This window comes from Diuraphis noxia, unplaced genomic scaffold, assembly GCF_037042655.1.
Source record: "Diuraphis noxia isolate RWA-SAM2 unplaced genomic scaffold, SU_Dnox_SAM2 contig0005, whole genome shotgun sequence".
Classification (NCBI taxonomy): Eukaryota; Metazoa; Arthropoda; class Insecta; order Hemiptera; family Aphididae; genus Diuraphis; species Diuraphis noxia.
This window is the reverse complement of record NW_028301715.1, coordinates 4,662,168-4,682,094: the sequence shown is the minus strand read 5'-3', so window position 1 is coordinate 4,682,094 and position 19,927 is coordinate 4,662,168. Positions and strand designations below refer to the sequence as shown.

General features: G+C 29.8%; 1 protein-coding gene and 1 long non-coding RNA gene across 2 annotated transcripts; one reads left to right on the top strand and one right to left on the bottom strand.

The window, feature by feature from the left end:
* The first annotated feature begins 56 nt into the window (after positions 1-56).
* On the top strand, positions 57-15,402 carry LOC107164274 (very long chain fatty acid elongase AAEL008004-like). Its single transcript, XM_015512031.2, has 8 exons — positions 57-460; positions 6,509-6,588; positions 6,756-6,946; positions 11,378-11,458; positions 13,023-13,079; positions 13,164-13,269; positions 13,983-14,119; positions 14,724-15,402. The coding sequence occupies exons 2-8, from the start codon at positions 6,525-6,527 to the stop codon at positions 14,898-14,900; spliced, it is 813 nt and encodes a 270-aa protein (XP_015367517.2). The 5' UTR covers positions 57-460; positions 6,509-6,524; the 3' UTR covers positions 14,901-15,402.
* LOC149054783 (uncharacterized) lies at positions 7,156-8,531 on the bottom strand. Its single transcript, XR_016191992.1, has 3 exons — positions 8,094-8,531; positions 7,517-7,994; positions 7,156-7,279 (listed from the first exon to the last, which is right to left on the bottom strand). It is a non-coding gene; the product is annotated as an uncharacterized LOC149054783 (long non-coding RNA).
* Positions 15,403-19,927: the final 4,525 nt, after the last annotated feature.

The window sequence follows — 19,927 nt, the reverse complement described above, 5'->3', positions numbered from 1 at the left end:
GGGAAGATAATGCGGATTACGCGAGTATATAACTAGCGAACTGGCAGACATATGCCTTCTATGTTGTAATAACCATATATATTTATTTTACCTTTTTTTTCACTTTCATTTCTGTCGAGAGTCCGCGAGCTCGAATCTAAACCCGAACCAGTCTGGCGCTGCAGGCTCGACGTCGTACCTCTTTCATTTTCGTCTACATTTAGCTCATTATTTGTCAAATAATATCATCAACACTGTTGTTTTCTTAAATTGTTTTAATCCATATACAAGTTTTTAACTTCGAATTATGCTTGTGACAAAACGTTTTTTCACCAATATTGTTGTGAATGGTGACGGATTCCATTGATGCACCTGACGCGAACGTCATTCATTTTTATCACAGTATTTTGGACAAGAGTGCAGCGAAAAATCGTCAGGAGAGCTTCGATTTTACCGAAGTTAGTGCATCAACGAAACTCAGGTACCTACTTACATATAAATAATATTTTGGTAGTGATATACCTAGTACACTAATTAGGTATATTATAGTCCACAAATGAAAGCGTTCGTTTCCTCATCCATTCCAACCAGCATAATGCAGTTAAAATATTGTTTTGTTCGTTTGAATCCGTTTTATTACTATGCCTTTAATTATAATTTTGTGATTTGTGATTGCAATTTTTAATTTTGTCCCACACGATATAGCAAATCTTTAAAAATGCTCGGTATTATAATGGCGTTATGTTTTTATTGTTAAATAACTTTTTGTGACGCTATAGATTGTATAAATATTTTCTGGTTCGGCGTCATAATCTTCATTAAGTTACCATGTATACTATTACGTACTTACTATATACAATCATATAATATACAGAATACTTCACAACATTAAGTACCTCCTAATAAAGTGTATAATATTATTTGTTTAACCGAGTTTCGAAAATTATGTTTGATTTTATGCGTGGGTTTGCGAAAAAAATATGTTACAGTTTGTCTTAGGTATTAAAAAAAAAAATATTAATTTTCAAAAAAGATAAAAGTCCGTTTAAAAGGCCTATGTATGTGCTGTTGTTATTATTTTAATTTGATTTTCATTTACGTATCTATGATAATAATACTAATATAACAAGTTGAAAAACGTATGGTGTAAGTGAATGTTACGTTAAAAAGTACACAGCAAGTTATTAAAAATTACATAACCACGTGTATGTATTTTTATAGAAATTGCCACACTAGGTCAATATGATTTAAACTAGTTTATTAATCGTGTATTATTTAACTGCTCATGTCCGTGTTGACATATAATATAATAAATATATTTTGTAAATTTTAGTATTTTGCACACTACCTAAATACATGTTGGAAGGGAAAAACGAAGAATCTTATTTTACATAATACATTCATATATTATTACTATTTAATAGATATTTAAACCATAATAAGTTCCTATTTTGATGCGAATTTTTATTTAAGAAATTTTATAAATTATTGTAAGAAAATTGCAGTATTGTCAAAGTATTGTGTTTTCAAGTATTTTAAACTCTAGAATGTATAAGAATGTGTGCGTTTATTATCTCTTGATACTAGAGAAGAAAATAATTTAATTAATGAAAATTCGGTCAAAAATACAACATTATATAATATTATATGTGTAAATAAGTTCGATATTATAAGATACTATAAACATATTAGTTGGCTTTGATTTTAGCAAAAAAAAACTTCATGTAAATATTTTTTTGAAATCATTTTTACACTATTAGTCGTAAAAGTTCTATAGAATTAATTGTGTATTAACTGTGAAATCGTTATTCGGGTAGCTTCGAGCACATTCGTAATAACGAGCAAAAAATTATGTAGCTACTGTTACCTTAATTATAATTTAAAAACATTGCAAATTTAATCAATCGCTGTTATGACTTCCAAAACATTGCACACTGAACAAACAAGTCCCAACTTGATTATTTGCTTCCCATTGGACATTTCATACATACCTGTGTGTGTATACATATATTACATAAATAGTATTTTACACATAAGTGCTTTTAAATATATTAAAATATATAAAAAGTGGAAAATAATGATTTGATTTATCATATTATGCATGTTTTGTGGATTTAAGAAAATAGTAAGCCTTCATATAACTAATGAAAGTTAATACACTTTGAATGTTTTTATGTTCGCTAATTGAAAGTTTTAGTCTAAAAAATAGGGTTGTACTTAACGCATAAAACAGACGACAGTGGAGTATTTAATTAACGAAAACAATGTAATTTACCATACAAACAAATTGACTAATTAATAATTCGGATAAATTAAATCTAATCATATGAATAATTCAGTATGATATTTATTTTGTAAATTGAACTGGAAGACTAATAATAATATGTAAGTTTCTACTTTTATAAAGATTTTGGATTTATTTTTCTACAATTGCAGACGTCACTGCTATACCTAGAAGGCATTTTTAATTCTTTACAATTTACTGTTGTCCGATATTTAGAGGTGTGTTGTATCTAGCTGACGAGCAGAACCCTATTCTGATGAAATATTATCACTTACCTACACTCTATGAATCAGACGTACCTATTTCATACTTGGGCAAGCTTGAGAGTGAAAGGATTGCACAGGAAAGAGGTTGCTTACTTCGTATGCGCATTGCGTATGATGTATTCCAACGATGTACAGCAAAAAATTTCAATTTATAAGTACCAAATAATACTAATATTTATATATCATGTATTGGCTAGGTACGTGGGGCCTTGAATAATATCCCAAGACTTAAACAAAGGTTCTCCAGGTAAAAGTCCATATATTATATTTTTATGACCAATAAAATGTACAAGGCCTTCAAACATTATTGAACGCATTGGCAAATTCCTCTGCGACCGAGATTTGTTCAGATGGTAAACAATAATTACTACAAAGGACAATTTTCATGTTCTTCTGATACTATACATAATGTAATATATAATATGTTAGCATAATATTATAATATATTTTTACAAACCATAATTATTATTAGAAGGTGTAATTTTAAAAATATTGTATAGCACATTACACTCATTTATTTTTCTATACTTCGTGTACAAGTTTTAACATCGAATAACGGTTTAACGATTAAAATATATAGGTACCTACAACTAAATACATGTTCCAAACAGTCAACTTATTTATAATATTATTGCGTCCCAAGGTAAATATGTACTGCAGTTACCTTACTTTCTATTTCAACATTAAGTCAATTTTTCAAATAATAGGTATTCAATAAAAAGTAGGTAAAAAAATAATAGAATACTTATGTCGTATCATAATTAGCCAGTTAATATTCTATAGTAACTGTCTATTTAATTATTGGACATTTTAGTTAACCAATTTGAGACTTATGCTTTTAAAATACATTATATTTGTCCCAGTGATCTTAGCACATTTTTTCTAATCTAACATTTTGTATAATCAGTTCGAATCGGTTAAATAATTAATTGGATACAAATAAATATAAACATTGTATGTAATATAGTACGAATGAATAAAATATTTGTTACAAAATATTGTCTAGAAACTTTTTTTTTTTTTTAAAAAATGGCACACGTTATTACATAACATGAAATACATTTTTAGTTGAAAATCTATTTAATCCGTTGCTTATTAATTTAGTGAAACTAATTTTGTACTTAATATTTCAATTTTGATAATTATACACAATGTTGAGAAGACGTCACACCTGCATGTGCTGTCTCCGTCTTCAGAGCTGGTTTTTGGGGGTGAGTGAGCTGAACGATCGCTTAGGACGACGTTATATCATGGGCGCCTTTAGAGTTCAGATATTAGTTTTTTATAAAATTTTTTATAATCCAATTACTTAACCTGAACTAGAGGGCGTATTATTTTCCTTGCCCTTAATACACAAATAATAAAAAAAAAAATAACTGGGCGACTTATCAAATATAAATTCAGCAGTTCCAAATTTTTAGCTTACAATGATTGCAAATTCTATGTACTGTCATAAATTACGGTACTGGTACGCAAAATATTAATATTTTAATATGCTCCTAAATTGTTTAAAAACTAAAAATTGAAATATCATAAAAATAAACGAGAGAGGTGATGATTTTCTTACTTTAAGTTTTATAAATCACTCTAATATTAGAGTTAACAACACAGAATTTAAACTGCTGATTATAAAATTTGGTATGTTTTGCTTTAGTAAGACGGAACAACACAAAAAGTTCTCTTAAATAAATAATAATTGTACAGCGTACAGTTGTACTAGACTTCAAAAAAGATTAGTTTTATTTTTATTTTGTTCTGTTAACAATTATATACTGTTTCCCATTTTACAATTTTGTGTCAGATTAAATCTATTTTAGGGTACACTACTTATGGGTAGGGTATTTAAGATTATTTCATTTCTTCGACTCAATCGGTATCGGTTGCCCAATTGTGAAAGTATAAAATGCTGGAGTTATTATGTACGGCTACCTATAAATTGAGTTTCAAAAACTATTAAGCGTCCGTACAGCTATTTTTATCAATTCCAAATCTCATAATAATAATGTAATATAATACTTACACGATTTCGTATTGCAAACCAACCAATAGCGTTTAGGGCAATAATTGTTGTAACTTGTGTTCTATATTCAACTAAAACGGATTTTCTGTTCTCTTTGGCTCCAAAAGTACCATATTATGATCGCGGTGAATAGACTGAATAGAGAAGTATAGATTTTCTTTTATCGATACGTCCGGCATGTGTTAAGTATTTTTGGCAATGTCTCATTACTTTTCCATTGAACCCGATTACAGCAGGCTGCGAACGACGTAGCAGTCAAATATCACATGGCATTGCAGTTTGTGATAATAATTTAGCTTTTACCGTGGTTTCACATTCGGTTATGACCGACCACGGTTATCAAATAGTTTATCACCATTTGATAACCGTGGTTATAGTCAATAAACATTAGCGCAGTACTATCGTTGTGTTTTTCGTGGACATTAATCAATTTATATGTTGTGGCTATAATAATACTTTTCATTATTATTTCGTGCTCAAAAGTTCTTAGTTCTTGTGTGACCCAATTCTAAGTTTTATTTTTTAATCCGTTCTTTGCAAAGACTATGATGATGTACTTTGAACTTTGGTCAACTATACACACACAAATGATGTACCAATTGAACATTATTGGACATCTTCAAAGTTATAAAACCGTTAACCCATATAATATTATAGTCTTAGTTATACAATTGACTAAAATAAATATCTAGCTATACCCTAGAAAACAAATCCACCTGAGGGTTTACATAACCTACTATAATTGTCATTATATCACTGTATGGTATTTACTTAGGAATATGTACCTATAACACATCGTGTATATATATAATCAACACGTATAATATGACTGGTTTCACTCTTCTCGCTGTTGTATTAATAAATTGACCATCAATAATGTAATTACGCGATCGATACCTCGACCTACATGCGAGCAGTAGGTAAGTATTATATATGAAATAATAATTATCATTACAATTTACAAATGTTACATTATTATTATCGGATAAATGATAATAATGTGATTTGTACGCGATCGCAGTGCACTATAGAACGTCGGATACCTATACCTATCTACTAAAATATAATACCGTCTTCGGCAAGTGACCTTATAGGTACATACTCGTAATATCGCTTGCTGTCGTTTCTGTACCTAATGATGATAATAATAATAATGATAATATTATGACCTTACAGTCAAACACACCGTACAGTTAATAAAACTATGGGGTTTTTTTCAGCAATTTATTATGAATTTTTTTTAAATATTTTTTTTTTTGTCTGTATTTTCTCCGTTTTTTTCATTTACACCATGAATAATATTATTCCCCAATTACGATTTTGTGTCAGACAGATTAAGATTTAGCTAAGTCATTGCTATTGTCTTTTAATATGTGTGCGATTAAAACACCGTCCATCGTAAACAAAACCGTACGTTACAGGTTTTTTCATCCGATCTAATCATATCATAAATCATAATATATTTACTACTTAGATGTGTCTCAAACCACATAATTGAACTCTCATTCGCCGTCACAAAACTGCAACTTTTAACAAATATTTTGGGCGTTATTAAATACATATTCCTTATATTCCATGCTCAATATTATTGTTGAGGTAACCAAAATCACACTTTGATAAGTAAATAGGTTAGAATGTTTAATATATTATTATTAGTCTCGATGTCATTTTCAGTGTAGAAAGTAGAATAAGGAAAATAGTATTTCCAGACATAAATAAACATAAAAGTGAATTTAGGGAAGCTGGTGGGTATAACAACTCCCAAACGTTCTCCGTTAATGTTAATTATTTGAAAAACAATAGTGAGAACATTAATTGTATATATAGATACTTCTCACCACAGGACTGACCAAGACCTTGTAATAATTTCCTTGAAAATAAGATCCAGATAAAGTATAAGATCTTCCACCGTGAAAAAAGTAACATTTTTAACATAATCTGTTTTTTATTTTGTTTTAGATAACACGAATGAAACATGGCGTCGGTTCTGGTGAACATGGCCATCGACAGATATATAAACCTCGTGGACTCCATAAGCGGTACATTTTTCTTATATAAATATTTTTATTTTTTGAAAAACTGAAGTAATATAGTTAATTAAATCACATAAAGTCTACCAGTATATATAACTATTATTTTATTTTCAAATTCAGTAATAATTGTTTGTTAAAAAATAAAATAAAAATATTTTTCGTTTTTAATACAGACCCACGAGTGAACGACTGGCCATTGATGGACAGCCCGTTCCCGACACTTATAATGGTCATCACATACTTATATATCGTCACATACCTGGGTCCTAAAGTAATGGCTAACAGGAAACCCTTCAAACTGAACAATATACTAGTGTGGTACAATGCTGGCCAAGTCATCTTCAGTCTCGTCATGCTGTGGGAGGTAGGACCTATTGTAAAAATTAAAAATAATAACAAGCGCCGCGAATTTCAGACATAATTTCTCACCAGATTTAAAATTCTGTCGTCAATCATAATCTTAAACCATTGCATAATAAAAACATGTTTTAACACCAAAGAACGAAAGTCAGTGAGGTGCGCGATAGAATGAAATATTTGGTTTTGAGTGTCAGTGGGTCAGAATGTTCTAATCAGACGAGTATACCAATACATAATAATATTTCCATAGGTATAAAATAGTAAATAATAATAGTTTATTTGGTTATATAACGCGAGCTAACCTATTCCATCGCATGGGTGAAATCCATCCGAACGTCTGAAAAAAAAATAAACAATAATAATAATAATCTAATAGGGGCGTATATTTATCGCACTGCTTGATATGGCATGCACAAATACAACATTTTTTCATCATATGCAGTTATACAGAGAAACAGAATTAATTACGTTTAGTATTTTTTTTAGGAATTTAATAACAAAAAATGTTCATTTCTTATTAACTTTTTTCTTTATAATATTCTACAGGTGTAATATAAGTATTATTTTCACTAACCGATTATAATATATAAGCGACCGTTAGGAAAAACGTTATTTGGGACAAGACTTGACTCTGACTGTTATCTTTTCATCGAGACAGTCGTTTGGTGTAATATTATTATTTTAAGACATCTTATCACGTAATAATATAATATATGATACGACGGCAGACAACCGCAAGAGTGGTAATGAAAGGACGAACTCGGATGGTCGCGGAAGCTCTTCATCGCGATTTCTTCGCTTGCGGGGAGTTTGTAAACGTATCTGACCTTGACCCATTTCTATCCAGATAGTTTTTTTTTCTCGTTGTCTGGTAGGAAACCAAACTTCGACATTGAAATCAGCGAAATCGTTTCGATATATTGCATATACAATATCATTACACAACGTGTCTTATGGAGATACCAAAAAAGGATACGCTGCTGGTATTGTACCACTTCGTCCTTTGTTCCTGCCGACTTTTCAGCCGTTCAAAAGTCGGTCATACCGAATCGCTATATTATAGAATAGTAAGATTAAAAAACTCGAAAAATATCAGTGCTATGTGGTTTCAATGCTCGAGGCATAACTTGTTGAGCTCCAAACATACTTACCTGTATTCCACATATTAATTATTATTCATGAATTTTCAACGCAGCTACATTCTCGATGTCACCATAGGATTTAGATACTAAGTAAACGTTCTTGTGTAGAGTTTAGTAATAGAATATTGATGAGATGTCGATCGAAAATAAGTTGTCAGCAGCCGAAATAGTTACCACAAAATATTAAGACGAACACCTCATAAAAACAAAACGTCCATCACAGCCGACTCTTTGATTTCATAAATTCTAATTAATAATAATAATAAAAATATATTTTTGCAAACAAAAACTATAACATTGTTTCCAATAACATTTGGAATAATAAGTTTGCTCACCTCTTCTCCACCTCATTATTTTTACATAATTATGGTATAACTTAAATTGTTATCCTAATGTGGAATGATTCGTGTCATTTTTTACTAAAATTTTGAAAAAAGAACATTTGAAAATGATATAAAATGTATGTGAAAAAGTAACTGAATTTATATTGTTTATCACAATAATATATTATCTGCAACAGATTCGGTGACTTCACACGCACTTAAATATTATATTATTAAATAATAATATACTATACCTAATATAGTGTAAGGTGCCTACACATAAACAATGCGAGTGTTGTGCGTTTACATACCTATCTACTGGTGTATGATGTAACACGCGGTCCGGCAACAAACGCCCCTCTTTTCCTGCCCGCCTGCCCTGCTGCCGTCCTTGTGATGTAATCTCCGTGCCGACTCAACCCCGGCCCGGTAAGCTCACGTTCCTTTTTCCTTCTTCGTCGTCGTCGTCATCGTCTTCTTCTTCTTCTCTGCCACTGCTTACACTTTCACTCGAGCCGCAGCTCAACTCGCATCGAGGTCATGATCACGCGCGCGCCACCTGTTGTTCCGCCGCCGTTGTCGTCGATGTCGTCGCGTTAACGACCGATTGGATCGATCGCGTTTGTCATTCATATTTGTGGATTGCGTTTGTGACAAGCGCAAAGATTGTGCACAATCCATCATCCACGCAGACTTACCGGGGACGACCCTTAATTACAATGGCACGTTGGCTCCTCGACACCCGCGCGGGAGAGGGATTTGAGGCTACACCAAATCCATTCAAATCCGTTTTCAACCAAATCCGTACACCCTACCTTTTTCGGCCGATTCACTTTTCGGTCAAATTTAATATAGGTCGATTCACTTTTCGATCAAAACAAAAATGTTCAGAATAAATTATATTAGCCAAAAAGGAAAGGGTACGATTTCGGCCGAAAACGGCCATGCCCCACACCCCTTACCCCGTTCGAAGTATTAAATGAGCGTAATGATATATATTTTTGAGTATTTTAATTATTATCGTGGAGGATGTATGCCTATTAATAAATCTACGTCAGATACGCCTTTACGACTGTACTGGGCTATAAATATAATGTAATCAAAACTGTGAAGTGTTAGGTACAACATATAACTAAACCTGAAATTCACGTTTTTTATGTGGTTAAGACTATTGTGATTAAAATATATATATATATATATTTATTGACTTTTAATTTTTGTACATCAAGCCCAAATTTTTAAACGGTTTGGCGTTCAAATAAAATACAAACCATTTATGAGAAAATTGTTAACATATTTTATTTTCGCGAAACAATAAAAAAAAATGTATATATTTTTCTTAATTTTGATCGCTGTACTTTAATTCTATACTAAATGTGAATGCCACACGCAATACATTTTTATATTTTTACTAAAACATTTTCTTAAGATTTTACTAATTGTACTTAAAGGCACTTATCTATTAGTTTTACCAGACAGATTGAGAGACCACGACTAGAAAATAATTCTATCTGTATCATTTAATTATTATTTATTCTGTAATAATTAGCGATTTAAAGATAAAGTAGTTATACTCACAGTTCGCTTATAGCATTAGGTACTTAGATGTAATATGTCTCTATTCGTTCTTGTTGGTCCAGTCGATTATCGTCCGTTAGCCTAAACACGGCCTTGTCTAAATATATGAATATATGATCCAGACAAAATCAGTGTCAAAAAAAAAAAAAGTTTCGCACGCACCATATCCACATTAAATTGGTATAATTATTATCAAGTATCAGCATATCTTTCAACTACTTAGACGATAATTATAAAAACAATGATTTTATTTTTTATTACCAGTATCATGTGGGCTAGTCATTCGAGATACATTAGCTCGATAAACGGATAAAAACAATTTTATATCATTATATTAATAATACTCGTTTTAAGAAAGGTCATTTATTATTTTATTTAATTACTTATCTCATTGAAAATCAAGTCCAAATAAAATGTAAGACTAACATAATATTTCTTATAGACAAAAACATAATATACTTACACGCATCTTCTAAAAATCTATACATCACTTGTAAATTGTAATTAACACAATAACCTACTCGTGTCTGGTATACATTAAAAAACAAATTAAATTAAAAAATAATGGTTAAACAACTATTTGTTAATAATTGCGTTGAGTGTAACAATAATCTTTGTTTTATATAACAGTATGTGCCAATTAATTTATTTAGTGTGATTATAATATAATATCAGTTTTTTCATTTTAAAATTCCCAAATGTAGGTCAGTAAAATTGTACACTATAATATTTGCGCAACAATTTTGACGCTACGGTGAGTCTTGAGGAATTTTGTAACCTTTGCGACCCATGCACTGTACCTACATCATAGGTGTATGTATATGTATACATATAGGGAAATGAAAACATAACCCTTCCATCGTTTAGTCGATGGGTTTTGTACAGCAGATACGTTTCATTAATCTACCGATGACAAACCGCAGTGACTGTGCTTTGCCAGTGTTTGGTATTACGAAACATTCAAAATTGCCGAGAACCCGTTAATTATAATAATAATGATAAAAAAAAAAAAAAAAGAAAGAAAGAAATGAAATGAATGAAATAATTATTGTGCCACCCAGTCGACCACTGGAACGTATGTACGTTGAACACGCCCCGGAGCTATCGTGTAAAATGTATAATATTATTATTAGTTACACAGACGTATATAATATATTAGGTATAATAATATGATATATAGTGCTTTCAATTTTTGACGAAAAAACAAGTATTATGTCTTGTGAAACAGCTAGGAATTCGAGAAAAATAATTATTTCCGTAAAGAGATAATATTAATATATATTATACGAGTATTTGCAGTTGTATTTTATACATGACATGTGCCTTGCAAACTCGTCGATTATTTATTTAATAGAGATGATAATAAAAAAAAAAATGAATATTATTTTTCAGCACTTGATGAGTGGATGGTTGTTAGACTACAGCTACAAATGTCAACCGGTCGACTATTCACACAATCCTACTGCACTGAGGGTATGTACTATATTATATGATAGCGGTTATATAGGGTGATTCCTCGATTATGCTCACTAAATTTTTTTCATCGAAATCTGATTTTAGGAACTATCAAATTTATGAGACTTGTGTGCATTATGCATAAAGGAGTGTTCTGTGGAAATACAAACCTCTGCTGTTTTTCAAACGAGAACTTTACTATTGTATACTCGTACTGTATTTAAACCAAATCGTTCAAATTGTGCATTAGATACATCGAAATTTACAAAAAATTATTCCATAAATCATTTACAGCAATAAGTAGTGGTTTTAGTTTGAAAAACAGAAATTTCTATAGATACGCGACACTTATTGAGTAGTGAAAAAAAACTCGACAATTTGAAAATTTTAGGTTACGGCTTTAAGTAGGTAAATTAAAAATTCCACGAAACTAAATTTCATTAAATTCATTATTAACACGGGCAAATTGGGGTGAGCTTGCTAAGTAAATCACTCTGTACAGTCAACGAGCGTGATTCATATAACATCACATATAATTCATATTATATAATATCATTATTGTGATGATGGCCAACTCATCGATATCGTGGCAAATATTCGATAACGGTAATGGTTTAGGATAAAAATGGTAAAGTTAAAATGTGTTCGTGGTACATAGCCACATGGAATATTTGTTTACGTAATTATAACGAATGTGTACTAATAATTTACCAGTAAATCTCGAAATCAAGTCGAATTGTATGTATAATATTTTGTCGATTGACATACTGTCGTTGATTATGGCGAATTTAATTTAAGTATTTCTAAAATTCTATTGTAATTTCTAAAATTGAATACCTATCCGCAATAATAAGCATTCATTTTAAGTTGACACGAACAAACCCCATTTCATCAAAAGTGGCCCTAGGATATTTTTCGGATTGAAATTTTTATTCGACAAACGCGATGGTATGAAAATAAATTTAATTTAACTTGTCGAAACGCACAAACAGATCTGCAGAAATGATGCTGACCAAACTGTAATTATGATTTAATCGGAAATAGATTCAACTTTTATCACTAGGTATGTATACATATAAAATACAAAATGTTGTCATCGTTAATCGAGTCGATATTTTTTGTTACGGTATCGGACAAAATTGAATTATTTCATTGAAATGGTTTGAAATTGTTAGGTATGCAGTTGGCCATCCACACCATACTAATAATATATAACACCTAACCTAACCTACTGACTGATTTTCTGTTAACATTTTTAATAAATTCTGAATTTCTATGCAATCTTATTTCGCGTAGTGTATTATTCAGAATACTGTCATTTAGGCATATATAATGTATAGATTGTCGAAAACATGAGGAGGGGGACTTAATCCATTCAAATTTTTTCCGCCTAGTTCCACAATTAAAAATTTAGGAGGTAATCTGCTGAAGTAGGTACTTAGCACGTATTATAATTTTTGTAAATTTTAACCCCCCTCCTCAAAAAAAAAAAAAAATTAGGCTACTTACGGCGCCTATCATATTATTATTACCTATCATGATAATTTAGTAAAATATACTTATCGACCCGAACGTGTTTCAGATGGCTAACTTATGTTGGTGGTACTACATATCCAAATTGACAGAGTTCGTCGACACGGTAAATATTCGTAACGAACAATCGTTACGACGTAGTTACACAACACTAATATTATTATTATAACATGCTCATGTATTGTTTCAGGCATTTTTTGTATTAAGGAAAAAGGACAACCAGATCAGCTTACTCCATCTGTACCACCATTCGCTCACACCCATCGAAACGTGGATTTGCGTCAAATTCATTGCCGGTAAACGCACATATAATATTGTAGTTTCACCGCCGCAGTGTTCACTTAGCGCGTTCGAAAGTCATGTAATTCTGTGCCATCCACAAAATGAGACTCTGACCCAGTTCGAACCCTGCAGGGTTAGACAATCTAGAAATACGACTTATTTTAAATACCCCGAGGAATCTATGCTTACGCGCGTGTAGATCTCGTACAATCGCGGTCCCCGACAAATATTCTGGTCACGGAATTATAATAATGTGTTTACCTTCACTATACGCATAACATTATGATGTGTTTAATTCAATTGTAAAATCTGAATTAGTTACAGCATATAAAATACTCAAGTCATTAGCGCGTGATAGTCATTAGTTTTTGTAATTAATTTATAGCGTCACCGTATATAATATGATGTAAGCTACTTAAAAATTTATTTTTATACTCTTCAAACGTTTTACACGCCATTCCGTAATTAAATAATTAAAAAACAAAAAATGGCAAGACTTGTTATAGGCACCTACTGTTTTAATTTCGACGACCTATATTTTATTATTGTTTTTTCATCAAACAAAATATAATTAAAATAATAATGATACCCACGTCCTGTAATATTTGCAATCCGAGTGACGAATAGTCCATGTAACACACTATATTATAATAACCGAACAGCAGTAGGTAATATTATAATATGTTTGTATTCGAAAGTAATTAATGGTTTTTATGTTATTGTTTAGGCGGCCACGGAACATTTTCGAACTTGGTGAATAATATGGTCCACGTGATCATGTACTTCTACTACATGATGTCCGCGATGGGACCTCAATATCAAAAGTACCTCTGGTGGAAGAAGCATTTGACCACCGTCCAATTGGTCTGTATTGACAAGATGTTATTATATACAGGGTGATTTTTTAAGCATGATCACCCCATTTTTATGCTTAAATTATGCATATATTCAAGTTCTGATTTTTGGAATTTTTAAGTGTAGTTAAAGACGATATTTTTGAGTACTTAGATTTTTCACAACTTTTAAGGAGTATCTTGTAGCGATACCAACTTTGGTTAATCAAATGACAACCTATATGTTTTAAAGCAAAATATGATTCAGATAATTTTTCTAAAAATTTTGACATATTGCAATCAAAATTCGAACGAAAACTTCCAGAGTTATTCTACTTGAAATACTAAGGAATAAGGATAAAAGTCTAATACTTAAATACCTACGATCCAGAAGGAGAGGAGGGGGAGGTTTAAGGGGAAGGTTTAGGGGGAAATTTTTCCTTACAACTGAAGGATACTATTATTGATTATAAATACTTTATTTATAATTTATGTATATATCGTATTTCTGTTGTGATAAGACCAACTGTTGCTCCCTCCCCCTCTGGATCCTTGCATGTAATAATATAGCAATAAAAACTGTATTTTTTCGCCAGTCGCATTAACGACGATATTGTTTTATTGATTTCCCACAGCTCCAGTTCACGTTAGTATTTTTCCATTCAGCTCAAGTGCTGTTCTTTGACTGCGGATATCCAAAACTGGTGGCCGCCCTCCTGTTGGTCCACTCGACCATTTTCTTCGCTCTATTTTTTGACTTCTATCAACAGGCTTACAAAAAGGCCAAGTTGCTCGAAACCAAATCGCAGTAAACGCACAGCCACATCGGAGCATTACAATCAAACGACTAAAATCAAATAATGGCAATTGGCAATACAAAAAAATCGTTCAACTATTACAAAAATGTTAAGTTTAAGAAAATAATCGTCTCGTGTCTTATACTGCACTGCAAGCTGCAGTTGTAACTGATGGATAGTTAATTATTATGCACTATGTGTGCAACTGCAACTAATTTGTATTATATATATTTTTGTACTTGTAAATTATGTGACCTATTTAAGTTGTTCCCAAAAAGTAAGACATAAGTAAACAATGCATACTTTGGTTCGTCGACCGATTTAGACAATCAAATATGTGCATTGATAATATTAAGATAAATATTATTATAATAATCAAAACTAGTGATAATTTTTTTCAACTATAAATATTGATGTATGCTCATTAAATTATAAATTAAGAGTTATAATACTATTATAATTATATTATATTATATATTATTATACAATATACGATTATAGATTTACTATATTATAATGCGAGCGAATAGACGTTATATTATAACTTGACATTTATAAATGATTATATGAGACTTCATATTTATAGGTATTCAAATGACAATATTATTTAAAAAAAATAAATGATTCACAAAAAATAAATGCCAATACCTGACATAAGGTGTACATAATATTGTTTTTGTATTAAAGTAAGAACGAATAATTATATTAATATAATATTTTATTTCGAATTAATGTTTCCGACAAATCATTCAATTTCAGAGCAAACTTGTTTATATTAACAGCTATAATGATATGTAATAAAAACCATTTAAGCCTGAACATTTCTACTCAAAATGTTTATATCACAGAAATATGGCTGTTGTTTTAACAAATGAATGCAAAACATTATACTCCTATGTGTACAAAATGTACCAAGGCGTAGGTAAACAACATAACATAAGCAAATCGAAGTATCATAATAAATTATGACGTTAGGAATACATTAATGGTAATGTTGTAATATTATACATTACAACATTACCATTGATATATATATTTTTAAATGTAATACCTCTTCAATTAAGTGTAAAAGATGTTTATTCACTGAATCCTTGCAGTTCATTATGCTAAATATTTATATTGTCCCGAAACGTTAGATTAGACTAGGTATTGTTCCGTAACATTTTTAACACATTTTTTTTGTTTTTCTCAATAAAATTTACTTTCAAGTTATCCATTAATAATATTACAATAACTCTGGAAAAAACTAAGGTGGGTTAAGAGGCCAGTGTGGTCGTGCGGGTAAAGTGACCATATTTTGAGTTTTCTTCGCTATGTAGCTTAGCAATCATGTGGACGTTTTTGATGAAACTCAAGTTATCACTATCACTAGTCACATTATTTTGGGATAGTTAAGCGTGTTTACATAATAATATTATTTTTTGGATTTTCAAACAGATTTTGGGAAATTTATGAATACTTTTGATTGTATAGATAAATAATTATTTAAACTATATCTATTCGATCTATTGTGGTTCCATCAAAAACTTCTAAGTTTTCAAATGATATCTGTTAGAATATGAAAAGTCTAGTAAATCCGTAGTTTTTTTTTAATGGCAGAGTTGCCACCCAACACGCTAAGCCATAGTGACAGGTGGTTACTTTGCTGACAAACATTTTTCTATTCATTGCATTAAGTAATATATAAATGTTATTCAACCACTAAAAGTAATCGAAATGAATGTTAATATATTATAACATGTAATTATGTCAATTGCTGTAACTGTGATTAGTGGCCTAATAATATTTATACAAGCCAGAGACTATAGCCAGTATGCCCGACTAGTGTGGGTAAAGTTACTTGTAATTTTTTTTATTTCTGAAACATTTAGATAGAATTAAAATCAAACAAATCGCAAAAAAAATAAAATAGGTAGCTTATTAAATCAAAAAAATTATAACAACTTATTGCTATTGTTATATTCTTTTACAACTTTCTTTTTAGTAAAATGTATGAAAAAATTCATCAAACCTCGAGGTGTTCGCTTTACTCACCCTTCCCCTACTTCATAATTTATTATAATAATTAATTTTGTAATGTCTTGTATAAATAATATATAGGCATAAGTAATTTAATAATAAATTTGTTAAACTTACAATCGAATAAGTTTGATTTTGTATATTTTATTAATAACTAATAAGTAATAATAGTAATATAGCGAATTATTATAGTATGATGCAGATCAATAAAACAAATCAAAATATCTTGTTTCTGTCCATCCTTAAATTTCGAAAAGTATCTTAAGTATATTATTAATTTCTATATTTTTAAAAAGATACCCAAGTATATAATTTTATATAATCATTCCATTTCAATCATATAAATTATTTTTGTAATAAACGCACAAAAATAAAAAATGGAAGCTAATTTATATTTAATTTGAAAAATAATATTATTATGATTAATTTAAAAAGTAAAAAGACTTAATAATCTGTTGACTTAATATTGATACATCATCAATATTTATAATTTATCAAATGGAAGAAAATTATTATAGTAGAACCATCTGAAAGAATTTAAATTTTTAAGTATCTTTTATTAGTAACTAGTTCAAAATATAAATGAAATAATTTTTAGTAATTTTTTTCCTCACCACTTTTCCCAGAAATATGCTTAAAATATATTCATAATAATATGTCCTACGTGTGTTAAAAAAAAAACATTTTAACTTAAATGGGTAAATCTTACAAAAATGTGGAAAAAATTACAGGTATCGATCCTTATCTATATGCAACAGGTTTCTAATTCCCTTGATACTCAAAAATCTATTGAATTATTTTAAGACTTTAGAATTTTTATTATTTGTTTTTATTTATTTATTGCAAATAAACAATTTTTTACATTCGATTATACAATACAAATAGATTATCATCTGCTCAACTTCTTTAAGCTACTCAGACTTAAGAATGAATCATATAAGGTGTAAAAAGGTTTAAACTTTTAATTTTTATACTCATCATTTCATCAGCAATGTCTAGTTGAAATGATTTTGTCAGTTTTTAGTTTTTTACTTCTTATGCAATGCAGGTTTTTCTTTTTTTAAATGCAAGTTTTGAAATTTTTCAGGGCACACGCAAAATAAATTTTAAAATTGTGCCGTCGTTCATATATTTGTACGCTCGAAAATGTGTCATCAAAATAATATTTATGTAGTTCGTGAACTAAATCATTAAAGTAAGTATGATCACTAAATATTTACTAACATAAATAGAATTAATAATGTTAGGATAATATAATGTAATTATTAATATAAACGAAAATTGAATAGGTATAATAATTATCAATTATATATCGTAATAACGACACCTTCATCATTGGTTGCTGGTATGACGTGCCCACCCTAATTGATTCTGTGTAATAATACACATAAAGTAATATATATCATGATGGTTAATAATTACAAGTTTATGATTATCTTAGTGTCTAAACTCAACGGAGCAACGTTGCGAAAAGAGGTGGGTACCTAGCTAGTGTACCTACCTATTATACATGTATATTTTTAAAAAAAGTGATATTATAAATCTAGGCTAAGCCAACTACTATCAACATTTTGTAATACTTGTGTATCGCCATATATATATATATTGGCAATATATTTTTTCGCTTGCCCAATATTAATATGATGTATGTTGATGAGTAAAAAAACTATGAAAAAATCTGCTTATAGGTTATACGCTCCGCCTGTAATTCAAACCTCTAAATTCGCCAGAGGGGCGACTTTGATAATTTATCAAATGATAATTATTTACAAATTATATAATTAGTTATTTTATAAAAATTACTACACTTAGGACGGCTATCAGCTCTGATAACATAGTCTGACTGGCCGTTTTAGATTTCGATTTCAAAATTGCATTAAGCCGAATCAATAATAATATAATCGTTCCTCCATGAAACTTAAATTAATCCTTTCCATTTTCCGTTTTTCTTCAGTCCAAAACACAAACTCAGTTACAATGATTAATATTATAATTTTTGATGTGCACTACACGTCTCTAGTGGAGATTGATTCAACAAATGATGCTTAAAAGCTGACGAAAATTAACATTTGTGTATGTGTTTATATCAAAGGTATGTCCAGAATTAAGAGAGTAAATGAAGTTATTGACAATCATGTAATTATACTAATAAGTATTTTATATTTTTCATAATTAATATTTAAAAAAATAAATTAAATTGGGTATGTCATATTTTGTCTAGGTAACTATATGTGCTAGCCAATGGCAACCGTTTAAATTTTAAAAAAATTAATGTTTTTTGATTTTAATGAGCCAAAACTAAACTCATGCTTAACAGTCACCTTGAGAGTAACCACTTTGTATAGCAATAACTTACAGGTGTTTAAAATATATAGGCTATAAACACTTTTCGAGACTCAAAGAGCTTGTTGATATAACGTTTGTTGAAAACGGTCAAATAGTTTTTATTGAGTATAAACAACCAAACGAACATTTTTATTTTGTTGTAAAGAAGATTACCTGGTAAGTATTTACATTACGCCTTGAATAAAAAAATTTAAATATACATATTTAAATATCTTGACAAGTTAAACGATATCAAAACAGCAGCAATATTCTTAAGAGGATGTCAGCGCATTATGATGTAAATTTTTTTTGTGTTGCATGTGGATCAGAGAGATAGAGAAGGAGAACATGTACAGACATCTTTTAAATAAAAAAAAAACAAACATAACACAGAAAAATATACACATTTTAGTATCAATAAGGATTCTCTTTGGTGTTTTTCCGTTCAAATTGTTTCACGGTCGCATATGGATAGGTAATCTTCCAATTTCGATTGAGTATGCCACCATAATAATAGATAAAATAAAATACATAGCTAATCAAAATAATGTGCAATAATCAATCGTAAAATGAAAATGAATGGAGTCGAACGTGTGTGTTAATGTGTCATTTTTAAGGAATTTTGTTGTTTCACTGGATCATTAAATATTACCTACATCGACTATATATCTTAATATTATTATGTATATCTCACCAAA